This window comes from Girardinichthys multiradiatus, chromosome 22 (genome assembly GCF_021462225.1).
Source record: "Girardinichthys multiradiatus isolate DD_20200921_A chromosome 22, DD_fGirMul_XY1, whole genome shotgun sequence".
Lineage (NCBI taxonomy): Eukaryota > Metazoa > Chordata > Actinopteri > Cyprinodontiformes > Goodeidae > Girardinichthys > Girardinichthys multiradiatus.
This window is the reverse complement of record NC_061814.1, coordinates 337,779-362,896: the sequence shown is the minus strand read 5'-3', so window position 1 is coordinate 362,896 and position 25,118 is coordinate 337,779. Positions and strand designations below refer to the sequence as shown.

General features: G+C 40.2%; 1 protein-coding gene across 4 annotated transcripts in view; it reads left to right on the top strand.

Annotated features, from left to right (window-relative positions):
• Positions 1-9,013: 9,013 nt before the first annotated feature.
• The window catches only part of slc2a15a (solute carrier family 2 member 15a), a 73,365-nt gene continuing 57,260 nt past the window's right edge, over positions 9,014-25,118 (top strand). For 2 of the 4 annotated variants that reach the window (XR_007036098.1, XM_047352209.1), the window contains exons 1-2: positions 9,089-9,766; positions 18,222-18,320. Coding sequence is in view for 3 of the 4 variants with exons in the window: in XM_047352209.1 (XP_047208165.1) it covers positions 9,722-9,766; positions 18,222-18,320 (144 nt within the window). In the remaining variant the exon portion in view is untranslated. Of the gene's footprint in view, positions 9,767-18,221; positions 18,321-21,546; positions 24,471-25,118 lie in introns of those variants that run through there. The other 2 variants (XM_047352211.1, XM_047352212.1) reach the window with 2 other exon arrangements.

Below are 25,118 nucleotides of genomic sequence, written 5' to 3'. Positions count from 1 at the left end.
ATTTGAGAGCAATTTAAAGAGACCAACTGATCAACAATGAATGTTTTTGGACTTCAGCAGCAAGCTAGATTGCCCAGAGAGAACCCATGCCTACATGGGAAGAACATATAAACTACAGCTGGGATCTGAATCTGGGACCTTCTTGCTGCAAGGAAACAGTGCTAGCAATGTTATATCACACTGTTTTAAAAGTGGTTTACATGTCAAATTGAACTAAATCATACTTGACGTTTTTGTCCTTATACTGTATATTTTAGGCAAATTAATAATAGGAATACAATTCCATTATTAGCTCAGATTGATTTTCTCAGGGGTTTTGGATGACATCTCCTCATGACTGATTGATAATAAGAATAATACAGGAAACTCCATGTGTTTTTTAATGTTATATTAGAATCGGTCAATAGTAGGTTGAGAAATTGTCACTTCAATTAATTTTGATTGATGGGTTGTACGATAATATGATTCAAAGCTGTGTTATTATCTGTCACATTAAAACCCTAACACCGGTAAAACACACGATGCCTGGAGTACTATCACTGTGCCTAAAACCCACTCTGTAGATAAAATGCTGATTATATGATATGATGATAATAGTCTATGTCCTTTTTGCTAATATCCCTGTTATTAGAAAATGTTTATATGCTCTTTGTCATTGTCTGAAAATTGCAGGGATACTGTGAAGCCACCATGGAGCTTTGCAGCCTCTTATTAACTCACACATACACAGACGGCCTCCCAGCATAACTAATGGGAATGTTCCGTGGTGATGACAGCTAGCGGCTTGTGTGTGTTTGTCTGAGCATTATGGCTGTGGGGAAAATAATGAGAACAAATGAGAGTCATCTATTTCCTGCCTGGCTTCTCATTGGTCCTGATGGCGAGGATGACACTGGTTAATCCATCTTCAAGCTCCTCCCTTAAACAAGTGCCTGGCTTCCCTCTGGGAGAGCTTTAGCCATTGGACCTAGGAGGTTATGAAGCCAATTCAAGCAGAGCTTGGGGCAAGTATGAGCATATTTTAGGAAAATTACAAATATCTATGAATATTATCACAAAGCTATTATAGATAGAAATACAACCAGTGTAAATTTCATTATTTAAATCTCAATTATCTATCACTATTATCTTAGTTTTAAAACATGATGTATATATATAGATATATATATATATCTATATATATACAGGGGTTGGACAATGAAACTGAAACACCTGGTTTTAGACCACAATAATTTATTAGTATGGTGTAGGGCCTCCTTTTGCGGCCAATGCAGCGTCAATTCATCTGGGGAATGACATATACAGGTCCTTCTCAAAAAATTTGCATATTGTGATAAAGTTCATTATTTTCCATAATGTCATGATGAAAATTTAACATTCATATATTTTAGATTCATTGCACACTAACTGAAATATTTCAGGTCTTTTATTGTCTTAATACGGATGATTTTGGCATACAGCTCATGAAAACCCAAAATTCCTATCTCACAAAATTAGCATATCATTAAAAGGGTCTCTAAATGAGCTATGAACCTAATCATCTGAATCAATGAGTTAACTCTAAACACCTGCAAAAGATTCCTGAGGCCTTTAAAACTCCCAGCCTGGTTCATCACTCAAAACCCCAATCATGGGTAAGACTGCCGACCTGACTGCTGTCCAGAAGGACACTATTGACACCCTCAAGCAAGAGGGTAAGACACAGAAAGACATTTCTGAACAAATAGGCTGTTCCCAGAGTGCTGTATCAAGGCACCTCAGTGGGAAGTCTGTGGGAAGGAAAAAGTGTGGCAGAAAACGCTGCACAACGAGAAGAGGTGACTGGACCCTGAGGAAGATTGTGGAGAAGGGCCGATTCCAGACCTTGGGGGACCTGCGGAAGCAGTGGACTGAGTCTGGAGTAGAAACATCCAGAGCCACCGTGCACAGGCGTGTGCAGGAAATGGGCTACAGGTGCCGCATTCCCCAGACCTGGGCTACAGAGAAGCAGCACTGGACTGTTGCTCAGTCGTCCAAAGTACTTTTTTCGGATGAAAGCAAATTCTGCATGTCATTCGGAAATCAAGGTGCCAGAGTCTGGAGGAAGACTGGGGAGAAGGAAATGCCAAAATGCCAGAAGTCCAGTGTCAAGTACCCACAGTCAGTGATGGTCTGGGGTGCCGTGTCAGCTGCTGGTGTTGGTCCACTGTGTTTTATCAAGGGCAGGGTCAATGCAGCTAGCTATCAGGAGATTTTGGAGCACTTCATGCTTCCATCGGCTGAAAAGCTTTATGGAGATGAAGATTTCATTTTTCAGCACGACCTGGCACCTGCTCACAGTGCCAAAACCACTGGTAAATGGTTTACTGACCATGGTATCACTGTGCTCAATTGGCCTGCCAACTCTCCTGACCTGAACCCCATAGAGAATCTGTGGGATATTGTGAAGAGAACATTGAGAGACTCAAGACCCAACACTTCGGATGAGCTAAAGGCCGCTATCGAAGCATCCTGGGCCTCCATAAGACCTCAGCAGTGCCACAGGCTGATTGCCTCCATGCCACGCTGCATTGAAGCAGTCATTTCTGCAAAAGGATTCCCGACCAAGTATTGAGTGCATAACTGTACATGATTATTTGAAGATTGACGTTTTTTGTATTAAAAACACTTTTCTTTTATTGGTCGGATGAAATATGCTAATTTTGTGAGACAGTAATTTTGGGTTTTCATGAGCTGTATGCCAAAATCATCCGTATTAAGACAATAAAGGACCTGAAATATTTCAGTTAATGTGCAATGAATCTAAAATATATGAATATTAAATTGTCATCATTACATTATAGAAAATAATGAACTTTATCACAATATGCTAATTTTTTGAGAAGGACCTGTACAAGTCCTGCACAGTGGTCAGAGGGATTTTAAGCCATTCTTCTTGCAGGATAGTGGCCAGGTCACTACGTGATACTGGTGGAGGAAAACGTTTCCTGACTCGCTCCTCCAAAACACCCCAAAGTGGCTCAATAATATTTAGATCTGGTGACTGTGCAGGCCATGGGAGATGTTCAACTTCACTTTCATGTTCATCAAACCAATCTTTCACCAGTCTTGCTGTGTGTATTGGTGCATTGTCATCCTGATACACGGCACCGCCTTCAGGATACAATGTTTGAACCATTGGATGCACATGGTCCTCAAGAATGGTTCGGTAGTCCTTGGCAGTGACGCGCCCATCTAGCACAAGTATTGGGCCAAGGGAATGCCATGATATGGCAGCCCAAACCATCACTGAGCCACCCCCATGCTTCACTCTGGGCATGCAACAGTCTGGGTGGTACGCTTCCTTGGGGCTTCTCCACACCGTAACTCTCCCGGATGTGGGGAAAACAGTAAAGGTGGACTCATCAGAGAACAATACATGTTTCACATTGTCCACAGCCCAAGATTTGCGCTCCTTGCACCATTGAAACCAACGTTTGGCATTGGCATGAGTGACCAAAGGTTTGGCTATAGCAGCCCGGCCGTGTATATTGACCCTGTGGAGCTCCCGACGGACAGTTCTGGTGGAAACAGGAGAGTTGAGGTGCACATTTAATTCTGCCATGATTTTGGCAGCCGTGGTTTTATGTTTTTTGGATACAATCCGGGTTAACACCCGAACATCCCTTTCAGACAGCTTCCTCTTGCGTCCACAGTTAATCCTGTTGGATGTGGTTCGTCCTTCTTGGTGGTATGCTGACATTACCCTGGATACCGTGGCTCTTCATACATCACAAAGACTTGCTGTCTTGGTCACAGATGCGCCAGCAAGACGTGCACCAACAATTTGTCCTCTTTTGAACTCTGGTATGTCACCCATAATGTTGTGTGCATTTCAATATTTTGAGCAAAACTGTGCTCTTACCCTGCTAATTGAACCTCCACACTCTGCTCTTACTGGTGCAATGTGCAATCAATGAAGACTGGCTACCAGGCTGGTCCAATTTAGCCATGAAACCTCCTACACTAAAATGACAGGTGTTTCAGTTTCATTGTCCAACCCCTGTACATAGTACCACATAGCAGTTAGAGTTTATAACTTAAATCACCAGGTTTTGTCAACCACTTTTCTACCAAAGGAAGCTTAAAGCCAGCATTTACAAAACATTCAGTTCAGTTTGTAGCAGGCCTGGAGGTAGCGCACGTGCGTTTGCTTTTTCCCTTACCCGAGGAACATCCCTTGAAATGGATATCCAAACCCTGACAGCATCGGCAGAAATCCTCTTCACAGCAACCAGTCCAGTTCTGTCAAACTTCCTCCCTCCAGGTCCGTTAATCCGTGCCTCAGACCTTGTCTACACGTAGGTGGATATCTGGGAAAACTAATAACTTTTTATGCGTTTTGGCCTTTCATCCACTCATTCAATTCAATTCAATTCAATTCAAAGATACTTTATTGATTCCCGAGGGGAAATTAGAACATTCATAAACTCCGTTTTACATCAATAAAAACGAATAATTCTGAAAACTCCAGCCAAAGTGGAGATTTATAAAAGCTCAGTTTTTGAGCCTAGTGTGTATATAATCAAACTGACTTTTATGGTTCAGTGCTTCACTGTTTGCGACAAATATTGCGGTGCTGACATCAAACGTGCAACCATTGTTTATAGACTCAGCCGTACAGTGGAGTAAAAATGAATGATGAACGATTCCCAATCGACACGATCTTGTGTTTTATCAGCTTTATATTCTAAAACTGTGTTTAAAAGAAGTTCAACTTGTTTTTCTGTCCACACAAACGAACCTCCTGTTATAACTGTTTAATTATTGTGGGAGACTTCAACATTCACATGGACAATCCTGAAGACAGAAGTCCAATAGATCTATGTGACACTCTTAGAAATGTTGGTTTGACTCAACATGTTAAACAGCAAACACACAAACAGGGACATATTTTGGACTTGATCATCACTAAGGGTCTAAACATTTCCAAGGTGTCTGTAACTGATGTTGCTCTATCTGACCACTTTTCTGTTATTTTTGAAAGCATCATCTGCAATGACTCAGTTTGTCAAAGAGACATGATAAGAAAACACATCTTTAAGGACGGTGCTGCTGAAACCTTTAACCAGATTTACTCTTCTACCTCCACTTTGCCCTGTAACACTGTAGATGAGCTGGTAGATAACTTTCATTCTAAAATCTCAGACATCATTGATTCAATTGCTCCAATTAAAGTGAAAGTCGTTTCTGGGAAGAAAATGTCTCCATGGAGAAGTGCTCCACCAGTCAGAAGTGAATAAAATGAGTGTCGAAAAGCTGAACGCAGGTGGAGAAAGACTGGACTCCAGGTTTACTATATTATCTATCAAGAGAGACTATAACCTACAACTGAAAAATGCAAGGGAATCCTTCTTTTCTGAGATCATCAGCAAAAACATTAACAATGCTGGTGCATTATTTGCCACGGTCGACAGGTTAACAAACCCTCCTGTAACTGTAGCATCTGAACTCCACTCTACCAGGGCCTGCAATGAATTTGCTAACTTCTTCATTGAAAAAACCCAAAAGATCAGAGGGGCAGTCAGCACATCCACATCAACTCCAGTACCAAAGTTGTCTCCAACTAGAACTGATTTTGACAAAATTTCCCAATTTCACCAAATAAACTGCAAAATCTTAGAAGAAATCGTACAGCAACTAAGCTCTTCTTCCTGCTGTCTCGATCTTTTACCCACAACTTTCCTTAACAAAGCTTTGCCTGTAATAACATCTGATTTAACACAAATAATAAACACATCCCTTTGTCGGAGGAGGATCTTGGGTCGGACCAAAACACAGACAAGAGCTCGGTAGCCGCATCATAGTTTATTCTTAAAAAAGGTTGAAACGTAACAAAAGCACTGCAGGTATGAATCCAGAGACAAAATCCAAAACTTTCAAAACACTGCAGGTACTTTGGCAAAACGTAGCATAAGTGAAGCATAAGCGAAGCAAAAACAAAACATAGTCATGGTAGGGAAAGGGGTAATCAACAGAATAACAGAATGAACCAGCCTGGAACAGAGACACCAAACCAACTAATATACTGGGGAAATAACAAAAGCAGATAATCAACGGAACAGGGAACAGGTGCGACAAAGGGGCAGGGAAGGAGCAGGAACAGGTGAAACAAATACAAAGGCTGAGGAAGAGTGAAAGGACAGAAAACACAAACTAAGCAAGAGAATGAATCAGAGGAGGAAATAAAGAACTAGAATAACTTTGAACTAAAGTAAACAGAGAAACTAGAGGGGAACATAGAAACAATAACCTAAGCAATAAACAAAGAGCCATAAGGAAAATCTAAATTACAAAATAAACCATCAAAGAACCCACAAAGTCCTAAATGTCACTCCATGACACCCTTTTGTCAGGTGTTTTCCTCCAGGCCCTAAAAATAGCAATTATCAAACCTCTATTGAAAAAGAGCAACTTGGACAAGCTGCTACTACAGACCTACAGGCCTATATCAAACCTCCCCTTCATCAGTAAGATTATTGAAAACAGTTAAACAACTTCCTAACAATGACCAACCACTTCGATGTCTTCCAGTCAGGCTTCCTGCTCACCACAGTACAGAGACTGCTCTTGTCAAGGTGTTCAATGACATCCGTATAAATGCAGACTGTGGAAGAACCACAGTGCTGGTATTATTGGACCTTAGTGCAGCATTCGGCACTGTTGATCACTCCATTTTATTAGAGCGCCTGGAAAACTGGGTCAGCCTTTCTGGTACAGCACTCAACTGGTTTAAATCCTACTTGAAGAACAGGGACGTTTTTGTGTCAGTAGCCAACTTTACATCAGAGACACAAAAATCCCATGTGGCGTTCCCCAAGGGTCCATCTTAGGGCCCTTCCTATTCAATATCTACATGCTCCCCCTAACTCAGATTTTAATAAACAACAACGTAAGTTATCATAACTATGCAGACGACACACAGCTATACGTTACGATGTCACCAGGTGACCATGAACCCATTCAAGCTCTGGGTAAATGCTTAGAAGAAATCAATGCATGGATGGGCTAGAATCTTCTTCTGCTGAATCAAAACAAAACTGAAGTAATAATCTTTGGACCAAAGGAAGAGCGTTTAAAAGTTAGCACACAGCTTCAGTTAATACAGCTAGAAACCACCAGTCAGGCTCCAAACCTGGGTGTAGTGATGGACTCAGACCTGAACCTTCAGAGGAACATAAAGACAGTAACAAGGTCGGCCTTCTATCATCTAAAGAACATCTCCAGAATTAAAGGACTAATGTCTCAGCAGGACCTTGAAAAACTAATTCATGCGTTCATCTTTAGTAGAATTGATTACTGCAACGGTGTCTTCACAGGTCTGCCTAAAAAGTCAATCAGACAGCTGCAGTTGATCCAGAACGCTGCTGCCCACGTCCTCACTAGAACTAAGAACGTGGAGCACATCGGCCCGGTTCTAAAGTCCCTACACTGGCTCCCTGTAGCTCAGAGAATAGACTTTAAAATACTTCTGTTAGTCTATAAATCACTGAATGGCTTAGCACCAAAATACATTACAGACTTGTTGTCAGTGGATCAACCACCCAGACCTCTCAGGTCTTCTGGCTCAAATCTACTCTGCAGAACCAGAACCAGAACCAAACATGGAGAAGCAGCTTTTAGTTCTTATGCTCCACTAATCTGGAATAAACTGCCAGAAAACTGTAAAAGCGCCGAAACCCTAAGTTGCTTTAAATCAAGATTAAAAACTTATTTGTTTAGAGTGGCCTTTGACTGGGCCATTTAGGCATGATTAGTTGCGTTTTCAGTCCAATTTAAATCCTTTAAATCTCTTTTTATTCGCCAAATAAACTAATTTTTTTTCTTTTTTTACCTATTTATTCTTCTTAACCTATTTATTGATAACCAACTATGAACCATTAGAATTATAAATCCCAAATTCCAAGGGGTTACATGTCCTTAATTGTTGCCTGCACAAGGATCTCAAACCTAACCAACATCACACCCTTTAGAGGTTTATCAGGCACATCCTACTTGTGAAGAACCTGATGTAAACCCAGAAGCTGCAGTCTCTAGCTGGGGAGGTCTTGATTCTCTGCAAGAGAGGTGAGAGCAAGTAAAGAGTTGTTGGGGAGAACCCAATCTTGTGGGACAGACTCTTGTTATGTAGGTCATAGAAATGTTGATCAGATGAAACTAGACACAGGACATGCACACCATTTATGGGCCTTATTTTTTGTCTGTTGCTCATTCTTATGTTGTTGATAACTATCTGACATTATTCCACACTGACACATTGTGTGGTACAGTAAAACCCATCCATGACCACCCAGACAGAAACTTGCAGCACTCCTACAACAGGGAGGTTTACGTTTAATTTAGAAAATTCTAGTTGGTGTTTCATCTTTGAGCCTTTGAGCCGTCTTACCCAAACAATATTACCTGCATAATGTCATCGGTTTTCAGTTCAGCTGGTGGAATCTACAAATATCTAGGTGTGGAATAAGTGAAGATAATGTTTGTGCCGAAGAACAAGATTAAACGAACAAAACCAGCCTTTCATGCTGAAGCACTTAAAGTAAGTCATAGGATTAGGAAGTGCATAATGCCAGGCGGGTGGTTCTAACTCAGTGACCAGCCACAACAAACACAGCTACTTCTCTATCAACTGTAACTAAAATTATGAGCACATGACAACTGAAAGGGGGTGACTATAAAGCAATTTCAAATTAAACTCACATTGTATATGTTGAAACCAGACTTTCTGAAAAATAGAAACAAGATGTTTAATCAGGTCAAAGTACAAATCAAGCAACAAGCATATGATAAAATAGATTTATTATTTATTGTCCTTCCAACTGCATCAGCAGCAAAGTGGAAAGGCAACGGGTGGGAGGGCAACAAGCAATATTAATAATAATAATAATAAGACAAGGAAACCACATTATGTGAAACATACAACCACATAAAACTACACAGATAAGAAAACTAGCAGATGCATTTTCCAGGTAATGTGCAAGTTACACATACACATATACGTTTGTGTGTGAGTGATGATTCAAATGCATCAGAATTTAACAATTTAAAACAAAGCAAAGATTTCCAGGCATTTGAACAGTCCTGTTACTTGGTGAGTTCCACATTTGGTTCAGTCCTAATCTCCTCTAATATCTGCTCTTTTGCTCCATTTTTCACTTTCATCTTCTGTTTCTTTGTTGCTGTGTTAATTCTTCAAACTCTTCTCTTTAGACCGTCCTTTCCTCACATGTACTTGTTTGGTTTCTCTTTTCCTTGGAGCTGATCTCTCCTTTATTTCACTTTCTTTTTTCTGCCCCACCACAGTTTTCTCTTTGACTTTCTCCTTTTGTATCACTTTTTCAGCTCAAACTTTAACTTCGAATTTTTTCACTTTTACTTCTTATTCTTATCCCTCGGTCTTTCTCTTTACCCTCTATGCATCTTGTATCCCCTAACCTCTAAACTTTTGTTAGAGCTAATTGCTCTCAGCAGGCTTTTCTCTTCATCCGTCACGCTGCTCTCTATCATGTGATGAAACTGTGGGAGCTTGTTATTAAGGGCATGTGGACTACTGCTCAACACACTGCACACTAACTATTCCCACCTCCTAAATGTAATATTTTGTAGCCAGTGTGATCATGCCTGCTACTACAGTTATGACTGTCCTGTAGACTGGATCTTTTTTTACTGTTTGCTGCTTTGCACCTGATACCAGAGCTCTTAAATGGCTGAAGAGATTTTAGTTCCATCATCAGGGAAAATCACTTCGGTAAGTTCAGGATTCAGGTCATTTGAGAAGCCTAGATAAATAGTTTACTGATGTTGTTTTAGACCGCCTCAGGTCTAAGTAGACTGTGGAACAAGATTAAAGCTCTGTCCTTGAGAAAAAACATGCCAGTTTGTGTCTTTGGATGGATTTAATTTAAGAAAAAACTGTTGGATAGCATCAACTATGAATTGATGTGGGAAACAACCTGTTGGTCTGATAGCATTAGAGCACAAAAATAGAGCACAAAAATACATACAGTAAGTCAGAGGGATTCTCACAGTAGTTTTTATATGAATGCCTTGTGGACAATGAATCATTTGATTGTAAATGTCCCATGGTTGATCACTTTGGACCGGTATCGCCATTTCTTTAAGATAGCAGTTGCCAAATTTAAATGAAATCTTATAGAATAGAATAAACAGAAAAGCTACTGAGAAAAGAATTTCGGGAGGGTGGATTTCTTATCAATACATTCTGCTTTCTATTGCCTACACAACATATTGGACTGTCTCCGGAAACGTTGGAAATTTTAAAAGCTTCCTTCAGTGTGAATGCAGTCATAACTATCTTAGGACACTTTCACGCCACAGCTGTTTGGTAGTTTAAACAGATCAGCGTTTATTTGCTCTGACAGTCTGCTTCCTTTGGGCAGGTCTGAAAGCTCATCAGAACTATCCAAATATTTGCTCATCTGCATTCACATACATGAACTTTAGTGTTATCCCATTTTAAACCACAGTGTTTAGAATGACATCTATCTGCCATTTGCTGCAATAACAGCTTAAACTCTTCTGGGAAGGCTTTCCACAAAGTATAGGAGTGTTTTTGAAAATGTTTTGGCCATTCTTCAGAATTGCAGTTTTGAGGTCAGACACTGATGTTAGACATATCACAGTCTCCACTATAATTAATCTGCCGACCAGCAGGTCCTAAACGTGCAAAAAACTAAACGTAAACTTAGAGTTATGGTTGTCACGATACTAAAATTTCAAGCTCAATATCAATTCCCTGGAGAATATTCGATAATTTATATCATTTTCGATACCATGGGGATAAAAAAATGACAAATAATTAAAGGCATAAAAAACATTTTTATTAACTTGAAAACTCACCTTTTTCAATCTTAAAATGGAACTGTTGGGATCTGCCATTTGTTCTTTGTTTTTGTTTACTTTGCTGTTAAAGGTTTTCCTTATTCCTTTGATTACTTGTTTACTTGGTTTGGTTAATATTTGCTTAGACTGTTGTGCTTGTTTACATGTCCTTAGATTTAGTTTTTCTAGAGTTACTATTTATGTTTAGCTTATGTTTAGTGTTTCTATTGGTTTAATAGCTATGTTTATTGATTCCTTCTGTTTACTTTGTTCTGCCTTTCCTCTTTGTGGTTCCCCTAGTAGTTCTTCCTCTTGTCCTTAGATCCCCTTCAGTTATTATTTACTCAGTGTTCATTTCCCTTTTATATTAGTAGTTCACCTCATCCTTATTTCTATTATAGTTCTCTGTATTAGTCTCTACTGTTTAAGTTCCTTCCAACAGGTTATAGTTTATAATTATTTGTTTCCTCACTAGACTTAGTTCCACTAACTGTTTACGTTTTAGTTTATAGTAATTCTAGGTCTTCGCTTCCCTGCTCTTCCTTATCAGATAGTTTTATCCTTAGATTCTAGTTTCCCTTTGGTTTTCTTATAGTTTAGTTCCCTTGTGTCCCTGTGTTTCCTAGTTCTTGTCACCATAGTAACCATTTATTCCCTCAGTCTCCACAGCCAGTTCCTGCACTTGTTTCCACTTCTCCTCTGATTAACCTCGTGTCTCCCTCATTGGTCTACTCTCCTTCTCTCCCTGTTTATATACCCGGTTCCTCTAATTATTCTTCGCTGGTTCCTCATTTCATGCTTGTCATGTTGTCACATCTGTCATTTTGGTTGTGCTACCTGAGATATCCTACCTGTGAATGTCCTATGACTTTGTAAGTGCTTTTCATTAAGCCTGAATTAAAGAGATCTGTTTTCAATATGCTGAGCCCAAGCGACTGTTTGCATCTTGGTCCAAAACAAACTCAGACTGTGACAGGAATATGCTTTCTCAACAGAATCACAGATACTAGTTACAAAATGGGCAAATAAATGCCACATAAATAACCCAAATATAACACAATTTGACAATATTTTAAGGTTGTCTGAGGCATTATTCTTTTAATCTGCAAATAATCCAGAAATCTAAAATTAATAATAGCAAAACTATGCAAACAACACTTGTCTGAGGTAGTGCAAACTGCAAGAACAAAATTAGCAACAATGAGAACATTTTTGATTGTCTGAGGTAACAACACACAAAATAAACCACAATTAAAACAATATTTTGAGATATTAAACAGGTAGACAACAACCAGTTAAAATAAACATCACGCAATTGAAATGCTGTTTTCTCAGCTACATTTAAAAGGACTGAAATTGAAAAGTGCACGAGTCAGTGACTTGTAGCAGTCAATCCTCCAGGATGAGCATGTAGCATTGACTTTGCAGCAATCCCTCATACTGAGCATGCATGTTGCGACAGTGGAGAGGAAAAACTCCCTTTTAACAGGAAGAAACCTCCAGCAGAACCAGAACCAGGCTCAGTGTGAGCGGCCATCTGCTACGACCGACTGGGGGTTTGAGAGAACAGAGCAGAGACACAAAGAGAACAAAGAAGCACTGATCCAGGAGTACTTTCTATGGGAAGGGAAAGTAAATGTTAATAGATGTACAGTAGCTCCTTTAGTGGTTTTATCTAGGAAGAAAAAATAGATGAACTCTGAGCCAGTTTTCAAGTTTAGAGTATGAGAGAGAGCACATACAGTTAGTCACAGTAAAAGCTCAGTCAGTAGCTATGTCTAGGAGAAAAATAGGGTTAAACACTGAAAGACAGGGCCAAGTGTATCATCGGTAGAAGGTGAGCATTAAGTTGTTGGCAACAGAAGCTTGGACAATGCCCCCCTCCAGGAAGGTGTCACAGGTAGATACAGAGTCAGGCCAGGTGTAGCTTCTAGGAAGCAAAAAGAGAGAGAACAAAGTTAAAGCTGAAATAACAGCAAATATTGCAAAATTGGAGAGTAGTATGAGAATTTAGCAGAGGGAGTGAAAGTGGTCATTATGTCCTCCAGCAGCCTAAGCCTATAGCAGCATAACTACAGAGATAGCTCAGGATAAACTAAGCCACTCTAACTATAAGCTTTATCAAAAAGGAAAGTTTTAAGCCTAGCCTTAAAAGTAGACAGGGTGTCTGCCTCACGGACTAAAACTGGGAGCTGGTTCCACAGGAGAGGAGCCTGATAACTAAATGATCTGCTTCCCATTCTACTTCTAGAGTAATATATATCATCTCCATGTTTTTTTTTTCTCTCCCTGAATGTTTGACAAAAGTCCCTTTAGATCTGTTTTTGATCTCTTTGAAGGCTGGGTTGAAGGTGATGTTTGCAAACAATTCAATTCAATTCAAAAATACTTTATTAATCCCAAAGGGAAATTAAATAAACCTGGGACTCTGAGTCTGCAGACTCTGTGCATTGTCCACAAGATGTTTGCTATTTATCAATTTAGTTACTTTCAATTAGCTTTACCACAATTAGTTTCAAATATGTTTTACCACGCATTTTACCACACATTTTTACAGTGATGATATGTTGGTATTTATCATTGTATACAGCCAATATAAAGCATATTTAATGAATCCCACTAATAGGAAGGATATTATTCCTATTTTTCAATCAGCTGCCAAAAAGGATGAACCCATATACCCTCTAAAACTGGTTGCTAAACGCTCTCCACTACCATACGGTGGTGGAGAGCATGTATGGTATGAGGTATGAGGTGTTTGTGCTATAATGTGTGTCGGTTTCTCTAAACATGATGCTGTGCAATATGCTGAAATGTCTCTACTTTGTTCTCATCTGACCAAAGGACATTATTTCACAAGTCTTGCGTTTACTAAAGATGCAGCTTTGCAAAACCTGCTGCCATACTGTTTATAAAGAAAGCAGACATTTTCCTGTCAACCCTTCCAAACAGCCATACTTGCTCAGATGCTTCATAATACTATTGCAGTTACCTTGAATTACCATGTTAACTGAAGCATGTAGAGTCTGAGGTGTAATAATATCTCAGAGTATTAAGTGGTCTTACTTTGAGGGGAATTTACTGAGATCTCCACTCTTGGAAACTGTCCTAAATGTTTTGCACCCATGAATCTTTCTCATGGTAGCATGAATTCTAGAATTGCGCCGCTCAAGGTGGCAGCAGGTTGGAGTAGCTCTGTTACTTTTGATTCTGATTTATTCTTTGTTGGGAACTATTCCAGTGTTGGATGCTGTGCAGCTAGGAGGATGTTTCTTAATACTTTCTATTTTTGGACATTTGTTATGATGCATTGCCATGGCAACGGGGTTGTTTCTTACAACTGGGAGGGGGTGATTAATATCTCAAAAGCTCAAATAATACTTCAGCTACAACTCCAAATCCCTGATGAGTTGAAAAGGAGACGCCGTGGATGCAGAGCAGGAGCTAAGAGAAGAGAGAGAAGGAGGAAGTTCAAACCATCTCTTCCATCGATTTTGATGGGCAATGTGAGATCGTTGGAAAACAAGTTGGATGAACTCCAAGCCCTACAAAGGACCCAGCCAGAGTACCAGGCATGCAGTATCATGTGTTTTACTGAGACATGGCTGCAGGATCATATCCCCAACTCCAGCGTCTCTCTGCCGGGCTTTTTAACCATACGAGCAGACAGAGATTTAAAGAGGAGCGGCAAATGTAAAGGACGTGGACTGGCAGTACTTGTGAACAACAGATGGTGTAATCCAGGACATGTTACTGTGAAGTGTCATCTCTGCAGTCCAGATATTGAACTGTTGGCAGTAAGTTTTCGTCCATATTATTTACCCAGAGAGTTCACCAGTGTTATTTTGGCAACAGTTTACATTCCACCTTCCGCTGTTGCCGACACTGCATGTGATGCCATCAGCTCAGTTGTTGCTAAGCTACAGACACAAAACCCCAATGCTTTTGTGGCAATTTCTGATGATTTTAACCATGATTCACTCTCTGCTACACTTCCAACGTTCCAACAGTTTGTCAGCTGCTCTACCAGAGAAAACAAACATTGGATTTGTTTTATGCAAATGTCAAGGACACATACATCTCTACAGCAAGACCTCCTCTAGGCAAATCAGATCACAATCTTGTTTTTCTCTGCTCGAAATATAAGCCCCTTGTTCAGAGGCAACCTGTCATAAAGAGGACTGTAACAAAATGGTCACAGGAAGCTGAAGAAGCTCTGCAAGGTTGCTTTGAGGCTACAGACTGGGACGCACTGTGCCAACCACATGGAGAGGACATCAATGCCATGACTGAGTGTGTAACCAACTATAAACTTCTGTGTGGATAACATCATCTCCACCAGAACCGTGAGATGCTTCCCCAATAACAAACCTTGGATCACCAGTGACCTGAAGAACCTGCTTAACAAGAAAAAAACAGCCTTCAGAGAGGGAGACAGAAAATTATTGAGGAGCTTACAGAAGCAACTTAAAGTCAAGATAAGAGACAGCAAGGAGGTATACAAGAAGAAGCTGGAGAGCAAGCTCCAGCAAAACAATATCAGAGATGTGTGGACAGGGATGAAGAAGATCACAGGCTTCAAGCAGAAGGATGATAAGACCAATGGAGGTCTGGACAGAGCCAATGAACTGAACACATTCTTCAATAGGTTCAGTTCAGAAACAAGCTTCGCATCCTCCTCTCCTGCTCACAGCCAAACAGACATTTCGCCCTCCTTTGACCCACAGGACCCACAGCTGTCCAGTAACACCTCACAGTTTTTATCTTCCACCTCAGCCCTAGACCCTTCTGCTTCTACATGTTTGCCTTCAACCATATCAGAAGATGCTGATATTTCCTTTGCTTCCCCCTTCCACCTGTGTGTCTCAAGAAGTTAACTGAAGATGCAACTGGAGAGACTGAATAGGAATAAGGCTGCAGGTACAGATCATGTCAGTCCTAGAGTCCTGAAGGCCTGTGAAGTGCAGCTCTGTGGGATTCTGCAGCACCTCTTCAACCTTGGCCTGGCCCAGAAGAAGGTTCCGGTGTTGTGGAAGACCTCCTGTCTTGTTCCGGTACCAAAGAAAACTCACCCATCAGTCCTCAATTACTATAGACCTGTTGCCCTGACATCTCACATCATGAAGGTCCTAGAGAGACTCCTGTTGGCACACCTGAGTAAGCAAACAGTAAAACATCAGGACCCCCTTCAGTTTGCTTATCGCTGTGAAGTTGGAGTTGAAGATCCCATCATACACCTGCTTCAACAAACCCACTGTCATCTGGACAAAGCCAGCAGCACTGTGAGGATCATGTTCTTTGATTTCTCCAGTGCATTTAATACAATCCAACCTGATTTGCTTTGTCAAAAACTCCAGAAGACTCAGGTGGAGGCCTCAACAATCTCCTGGATCAAAGACTACCTGACAAACAGACCACAGTTTGTGAGACTGAAGGGTTGTGAGTCTAACCAGGTAGTCAGCAGCACAGGAGCACCACAGGGGACTGTACTCTCACCATTCCTTTTCACTCTGTACACCTCAGACTTCCAGTACAAGACAGACTCCTGTCATCTGCAGAAATACTCGGATGATTCTGCAGTCGTGGGGTGGATCAGAGATGGACAAGAAGCTGAGTACAGGAAGGTGGTGGACCGCTTTGTGGCATGGTGTGGAAACAATCATCTCATTTTGAACGTGACTAAAACAAAGGAGATGATTGTAGATTTTAAGAGAAACAGGAATAAGTCAAAAACTATTTCTATCATGGTAGAAGAAGTGGAGGTGGTGGAGGAGTATAAATACCTCGGTGTTCACCTGGACAACAGACTAGAGTGGAGATGCAACTGTGAAGCCATCTACAAGAAGGGACAGAGCAGACTGTACTTCTTGAGGAAGCTTAGGTCCTTTGGTGTTTGCAGCAAGATGCTGCATATCTTCTATAAGTCTGTTGTGGAGAGTTTGCCGTCTTCTGCCATCATCTGCTGGGTAGCAGCATCAGAGCCAGGGACTTAAAAAAGCTCAACAAGCTGATAAAGAAGGCTGGTTCTTTTCTGGGGACTCCTCTGGAACCTCTGGAGATCATTGTGGAAAGACGGATTCTTCATAAATTGAAGAACATTATGGAGAACCCTGAGCATCCTCTTCATGAGACTGTCCTACAACAACAGAGTGTCTTCAGTCAGAGGCTTCTTCAGATTTGCTGTAAGACGGAGCGCTACAGGAGATCCTTCCTGCCACAGCCATCAGCATCTACAACGGCTCTTTGAGGAAACCTTCATAATATCAGAATCAGAATCAGAATCAGAAAAGCTTTATTGCCAAGTACGTTTTTGGACATACAAGGAATTTGTGAGCTATAACAACATTTAATTTCCCTTTGGGATTAATAAAGTATTTTTGAATTGAATTTAATTGAATTGATGGACTTCACCGTTAAGCCTGAAACTATTCATACCCTGGTAGATTTCAATTTAAAGTAAACTTTTAAAATGATCAAACTTTTTTTGTCTATTTGGAAGTAAGCAGTTAGAAGAACGGTTTATTGATAATATATATTTTCCACTGATTGTTGACAAGGCAATACATTACTTTTAACATGCCATTTTTAATAAAATGTAAATAAAAACTTGTCTTCCCTAATTAATAGGTTTTTTTTATATATCTTTTGAGAGCAGCCTGTTACATTTTGTTCTTGGAGGGGTAAAAATGACTTTACAACCCTTCCGCGATTGATAAGGAGCATCAGTTACTTCTTTAGGGTCATTGCTGATGTTTTTCCTTCTTGTCATTTTGTAAACATACACCTGTGCAAATTGTGAAAGTTCCTGCTTTAATAAAGATGGTCACTTTGTCAAGTACATCTGATCAGCAGTGCCTTGCTACTGTTATTGGAAACAGCAATAGGGTGGTTGGTGAAGATTAATAAATAAGGACAGTTGCGTGATATTGTTCACTTAAGGTTTAATTTAAAGAACATTAGAACCTGATGAATATCAGATTATTTTTTTAATATGTTATGAAAGATGAACTTTACTTTTTATGATTACTGTACTTAATGATACGGGGTTTTACGTAACTCATTTCAATGGTTTGAATACAAAATCAGAAGTGTTTTTTGGCCCATTGTGGTCATGTGCTTATGCCTGTTCAAGAAAATAAAGAAACTTCATAAAGTGACTTTTGGCTGGAAGCGTTAGCATAACAACCCCTGGTGCACATCACTTTAGGTAGCTGTCAGTGTTTCAATTATTTTGCAGAAATATTAAATCTAAAAATAATACCTATGTACAATGCTCTTTGGACATTAGAGTAATGAATTACTTTTTTCCACTATTTATTGATGTGGTTCACTTGAACACTTGTATCCTCTTCTGTTTGCAGCACTTGACTGGCTCTCTGTTAGCAGTGGCATTCTTGACTTCCTTTGGGAGCTCTATGCTGTATGGCTACAACCTGGCTGTGGTCAACTCCCCTGCTGCAGTAAGACGCACACACCCAGAAAGTCCACTCACATTCAGAATGTAAACCAGAGGTTTTGACCACAACTGTTGAGGATATTGCATGTCACACAATGACGCTAGCTAAAGCAGCCACTGTTGTGTTAAACTCAAGATGCATGATGTTACACCTAGCTTAAAAGTGTTTCAGCAGCAGATCACAAATCCAATGGAATGTGCTAATTAAGTTACCCAGTGACCAGACTGTGACCAATAATTGACAATAACACTATACTCATTAGCATTATCCACATTTAAACACAGCAAAGAGTTTAAGCAGTTTTAAAGTGTGATTTCCAGTTATCTAACTGATCTGTTTTGAGTTGCAATTAATTTTCCATGTATAACTGGAATGCAGAGTTAGATTGTCAACACTTCTATTGTTTATTGGTGCTTCTCCATGCAGTGTTTCTTAAACCCTGGTCCTCAGGGCCCACTGTTCTTTGTTTCAGTTGTGTCTCTGCTCCAGCACACCTGATCCAAACGTTTGCTTGACCTTCTCAGCTGCCATCAAGAATATTACAGAAAGAAAGAAATACAGACAAAAGAAGACAGACACTTAAATGAAAACATTCTGTCCTTAGCAAATGTAATAATTAACACAGAGAAATGAACTTAATATGGCAAGAACTGAAGAACATAAATACACAACAAAAAAATGGTGAGCACACAAACACCAAAGAAAACCAAAACCTCAAAACAGATTAAAGTGAATCAGGTCACAGCAAACTACATGGTCTATTCTATATATTAACCAGTATTCTGTTCCTTGAGGCCCCCTGGTCGGCATGTTTCAGATGTTTTCTGATGTTACTCGTTTATTACAAGAACTGGAGAATGGGGCCACTGCAGAACTTCTCACAAGATGTCCAGTAGTCTGAAGATGTGTTGAAACAGGGATATATTTAATCATTAACGCAAAGCATGTAAGCACCAAGGACCATGGTGGGAAAATGGTCCCTTGGGTCTTGGTGGAAATGCAACAGGGAAGGCTGAGATTATATTGAAGGTCCTACGGCAGGGGTTGCCAACTAAAATAGTAGGATGTCCACTACCTCCATCATCCAAACACTTTTGGGGTCTGAACATTTTAAGCAGTGAACACTCATATGCTTGCTGTTGTGCTGTAACAGACTGTGCTATCAGCCATGTAGCTCGCTCATATTGTCCTTTCAGTTGTATATTCTCCTTGTTCTACCGTCAGACCCAGGTGTATAGCTTTGGTTGAAGATTCTTTCCCTGTACAGGGAAGAATCCATTATATTTTTGGGGTGATCTGGATCACAATCCAGATGAAGGACTCCTTTAAAAGATTCTTTACATTAAGGGATAGGGCCATTTTTTACATTTTTGTATCTAACTCCACAAAGACAAGGGATTAACTTTATTTATTACTCATGTGTCCTATCATATGTCAAAGTTTCTTGATGATTGCAGCAGAATTCCATCTTGTGATTAAGCCTATGGAAAAATATAGGGCCAATAGAAAATTTGTTTTGCAAGGTAACAAATAAACCTAGAGATGTACAACTAACCCCAAACTCTAGATGAAGCTCTTCTGGTTCTGTGTTAACTTTTGACTTAATAGTGAGATAAATGTAAATCTAAGTGCTGGTAGTATGTTTTCCTGGTCAAAGAAATCAAATATCATACAAGCGCCAGAAAGTGTAGAGTTGAACATTTTTGTTCTTTCACTGAGTAGCTCACTTCACCAGTAAGAATCTGTTTTGTCCGTGATCTTACGTTGGGTGGCAGACATATGCAATCTCTGACTATCTTGTTGTTGAAAAGGTCTTGCCATATTATTTCATCCCTTCAGGTTTAGCTGCTTACTTATGTTTTGTTCCCTGTATATTTTAGTTTATTCCCCTTAATACTTTGCTCTGTCACTAGAGGCACTGGGGTAAAACCACTAGCCTTCACTAAGGCTACGTTCACACTGCAGCTCTTAATGCTCAATTCCGATTTTTTTATAAAATCCAATTTTTTTGCATGGTCGTTCTCATTTCCAAATATATATGACTTGTAGTGATCTCCTGTGTGAACTGCATTCACACAACTTAAGTGTCCCGCATACGCAGTAGACGATGCAATGACGTCACAGGTAGCGAGCATGCTTAGTGTTTGCGGAAGTAAATTTGGATGGAAATGTGGGACTGTATCTTGCGATTTTTAAGTACATTAACAATGCAATATTTTTAAGAAGATCGAAAAGAAAGTGAGCCACGTCCGCCATGGTTGTTCAATGACATACAGGTCGGATGAATGCGACCTGGCAGGACAGACGCAGGTTGCATTTGAAAAGACCAGATACATATCGGATTTAGGACCACATATACAAGTGGCATGGCACGCATTTGAAAAAATCGGATCTGTGTCGTTCAGACTGTCATGAAAAGTTTGGATACAGGTCGCATAAGGGCAAAAACATCTGATTTGGGTCACTTCAAACTGCAGTGTGTCGTCAGAAGGCACTTTACAAAGTCAATATAATCAAATCATACAGATTTCAAGTTTGGTACATACATTCCAAAGAATCCTATCAAACAATTCAGTTTTATTTATAAGGCACCAATTCACCACACATGTCGTCTCAAGGCACTTTATAAAGTCAATTCAGTCAAATCTGCATTAGGTAAGCATTAAGTTGTTGGCAGCAGCAACTCCGCCAATGTCACCCGTCAGGAAGGTGCCACAGCTATACACAGACCCAGGCCAGATGCAGCTTCTAGAAAGAGAAAAAACTCAGGGAGAACATAGAGTTAAAAGCTGAAGCAACAGCAAATAATGCAAAATTAGAGAGTAGTATGAGAATGTAGCAGAGAAAGTGAAAGTGGTCAATATGTCCTCCAGCAGTCTAAGCCTATAGCAGCATAACTACAGAGATAGCTCAGGATAACCTAAGCCACTAACTATAAGCTTTATCAAAAGGAAAGTTTTAAGCCTAGCCTTAAAAGTAGACAGGGTGTCTGCCTCACGGACCAAAACCGGGAGCTGGTTCCACAGGAGAGGAGCCTGATAACTAAAGGATCTGCCTCCCATTCTACTTCTAGAGACTCTAGGAACCACCAGTAAACCTGCAGTCTGAGAACGAAGTGCTCTGTTAGTAATATATGGAACAATCAGATCTCTGATGTATGATGGAGCTAGATCATTAAGGGCTTTATATGTGAGAAGGAGAATTTTAAATTCTACTCTGGATTTAACAGGGACCCAATAAAGCACAGGTCATTAACTGGCGGACCGCGGTCCGGGGCTGGACCCAGAAGCTGTCCCATCCGGACCCATACCTACAGAAAATCAAAGGGGTAATATTTAAAACTTGACGGGCGCTTTTATTTTAACTTGCGTCGCTTTTATAGACTTCACGGTAGCGTCTTAGTGTGTACGGAAAAGGACAGACCAATTGCATGACAGTTAAGCCACACCACGTGATAGCTCTCAGCCAAACAAGTCTGTGCATTCCTGGCGGTAAATATTGTGACTGCAGGAAGTGCAGAGAAGTCAGATGAGAAGGAGGCAAAGTGACACACGACAGTTGAGGAGATACAGACAGCCACGTCTTAGAAAGTAGAGAAAGAGACACAACAGCACTGGAGAGAGTTGAACGAGACTGGTGAGAAAAAAGAAAGGGAGAGTAATGAGTGCCCCAGAGAAAGGAAGTCAGGACAGTGCTACAGAGAGCTGAACGAGACGGGTGGGGCAGAGAAACGGAAAGATAAGGAACAGATGGCGCTTTCTAAAAAAGAAAAGTGGACAGTGAAAATAGGATCTTTAATCCGGAATGGACAGACTCATTTTTATTCATCCTTCCCGCTGGAAGCACTAAACCAGTGTGTCTCATATGTTCAGAAACCGTAGCACTTGTTAAAAGTGCCAATGTGAAACGTCATTATGAGACAAAACATAAATGTTTTGAACATACACACCCAGTCAAATCTGAAGTAAGAGCACAAAAAATAAGTTATCTGAGAGCCCAGTATGAGCAGTCCACCAGGATCCTGAGCCACACTTTCACTGCCCAACAACGAGTTCATGAATGTTCCCTCAGAGTTGCTTGGATTTTGGGTCAACACAAAAAAGCATTTACTGAGGCAGGGGTCAAAGAATGCATGAGTGCAGTAGCTGAAACACTACTTGAAGGGAAACAAAAACAAGAGCTGTGTGATAAAATAAAGCAAATACCTCTATCAGCCTCATCTGCAACAAAAAGAGGTGAAATATTGACCCAGTATGTGCTATCTCAGTTAGATGAAGCCATGCGCAAAGCGCCATGTGTAGGTTTAGCTGTGGATGAGTCCACTTGACATTTGTGACAACGCTCAGCTGTTAATTTATGTCAGGTTTTTCAACATAGACCAGAAAATATTCTGTGAAGACTTGCTAGGTGTCACTCCCCTTCAGACCAGTACAAGAGGAGAGGACATCTACCTGACCATTAAGAAGATGTTAACTGAAAGAGGAATGGAGCCAAAGAAAATAGTTTCCATAACCACAGATGGAGCTCCTGCTATGATAGGGAGAGAAAAAGGAGCTGTTGCAAGACTGAAAGAGGCCAATCCAGATCTAGTAACATACCATTGCATCATTCACCAGTCTGTCCTCTACACATCCCTGTCAGATGAGTATGCTGAGGTGATGAATATAAAGATGAAAATGATACATTTTCTCAGGGCATCCTCATCCTACCAGCATCGCATGCTAAGAGAATTCCTCAAAGAAGTTAATGCTGATGCTGATGATCATTTGCTCCACAATAATGTGAGATATCTCAGCAAAGGAAGGGTATTAGCACGCTTTTGGTCCTTTAGGAAGGAAGTTGCATCTTTTTTGGCAGAGCTTAGAAGTCACAAGGCAAAACAGTTTTCTCACTTTTTAGAAAATAAGAAATACATGGACAATGTGGCCTTTTTGGTTGATGTTACCTCCCATCTGAATGAACTAAATTTGAGACTACAGAGCAAGGACAATTCTGTCTCTGAGCTGATGACAGCCGTCCGCTCCTTTCAGAGGAAGCTTGAGGTGTTCAAGGAAGACCTGCAGGGAGAGTGTGCCCACTTCCCAGCACTACAAGAACAGGTTCAGGGGGAGCGAGAAGTGTCTTTCTTTGTTGATTTTATTGATAAGCTGATTATAAACTTCAGAAACCGTTTTGACAGCTTCAACTTTGGACCACAGCTCAACTTGTTCATTCAGAACCCATTTCTCATCACAGATGTCAAGAGGTTCTCGAAGGAAGTGGCACAGCTCCTTAAATGGGTAGATCATGGGCCTCTCCAGATGCAGTTGATTAATCTCCAAGCAGATGTGGCCCTGAAAGAACAGTTTGAAAGAACTGACCCTCCCTCTTTCTGGCTTCAAATGGTCCCTGAAACAACCTTCTCAGGTCTAAAGAAAGTAGCCATATACATCCTGACCATGTTTGGCTCCACACACAACTGTGAAGCAGCTTTTTCTGCAATGGACATTATCAAAACTAAATGCCGTTCAAGACTCACTAATGAACACCTCCATATGTGCATGAGAATGGCTTTGACTCCATTCAAGCCTAGGTTTAAAGTTCTAGCAGGGGAAGCTCGAGCTCAGTTTTCTCACTGAGCAAAAAAGTGGGAAACTCAACACAAAAGATGAAGAAAATAAGCTTCTAAAGTTGTTGAAATTTCTTATCTGTAAATCTGTTGAGATTGTTGATGTAACACAAAAAGAGAAAATGCCAGCTCTTTGTTTTAGTTTTTTTTTTCATATTCTGAATTTAACACTTAAAATGAAGTTATCATGTCATTAATATTGTCTTATTTGCAAATGTAGCTCAAATTTATTTAGCTAATGAAAGAAAATTGCACATATGGGCAGTTATACATATGTTCAGTTCCATGATATGTCACAATATAACAATAAATACTGAAAACATTCTATGAGTCGGAGTGAATTGAGTGTAAGGTATTGATCATATACAGATGATGAGACAGCTACAAGGATACTTAAATATATATTATATTGAATAGTTAAATTATATAATCTTCCGGACCCTTTCTTAAACAAATTTTCTCTAACTGGACCTTTTCAGGTTTTAGTTGAATACCCCTGCAATAAGGGGAAGCCAAAATGGGAGAAATAAGATCTCTCTTTTTCATTTTCATCAGAACTCTTGCTGCAGCATTTTGAATCAGCTGAAGACTTTTAACTGCATTTTGTGGACATTCTGATAGTAAAGAATTACAATAGTCCAGCCTTCAAGTAACAAATGCATGGACTAGTTTTTCAGCGTCACTCCTGGACAGGATATTTCTAATTTTGGCAATGTACCAGTGAAAGAAGGAAATCCTAGAGTTGAACTAACAGCTGTGTTGTTCAAATGGATAGTCAAAGACCTGGTTTTCAAGAACCAATGTTTCATTTTCTTGTGAAAACGTGGTGCCCTTCTGTGGTGAGCTGGTACACACTGGCGGTTTTCTCAATTGCCAAGACACATTTCTTGAAACCATCCATTGTCTCCGTGGTCAGGAAGCTTGGGAAATACTCCTGGTATGCCGAATCCATGCTTCGCATGCCCTTTCGCGTATATATTACAGGCCAGTTCCATGGCCTAAAGGAGATTTTCAGGTTAAAGGGTATAGTTGCTTCCTCCGCATTCTGTTGCATTTTAGGACAATGGTGGAAAGGCTGGCTCTTGATGCCTTCATAATTCACACTGGTCTTCAATGATTTTCTGTTCTATTTCAATCAGTTTTGTTACATTATTCTAACAAACCATATATATGTATATATATATATATATATA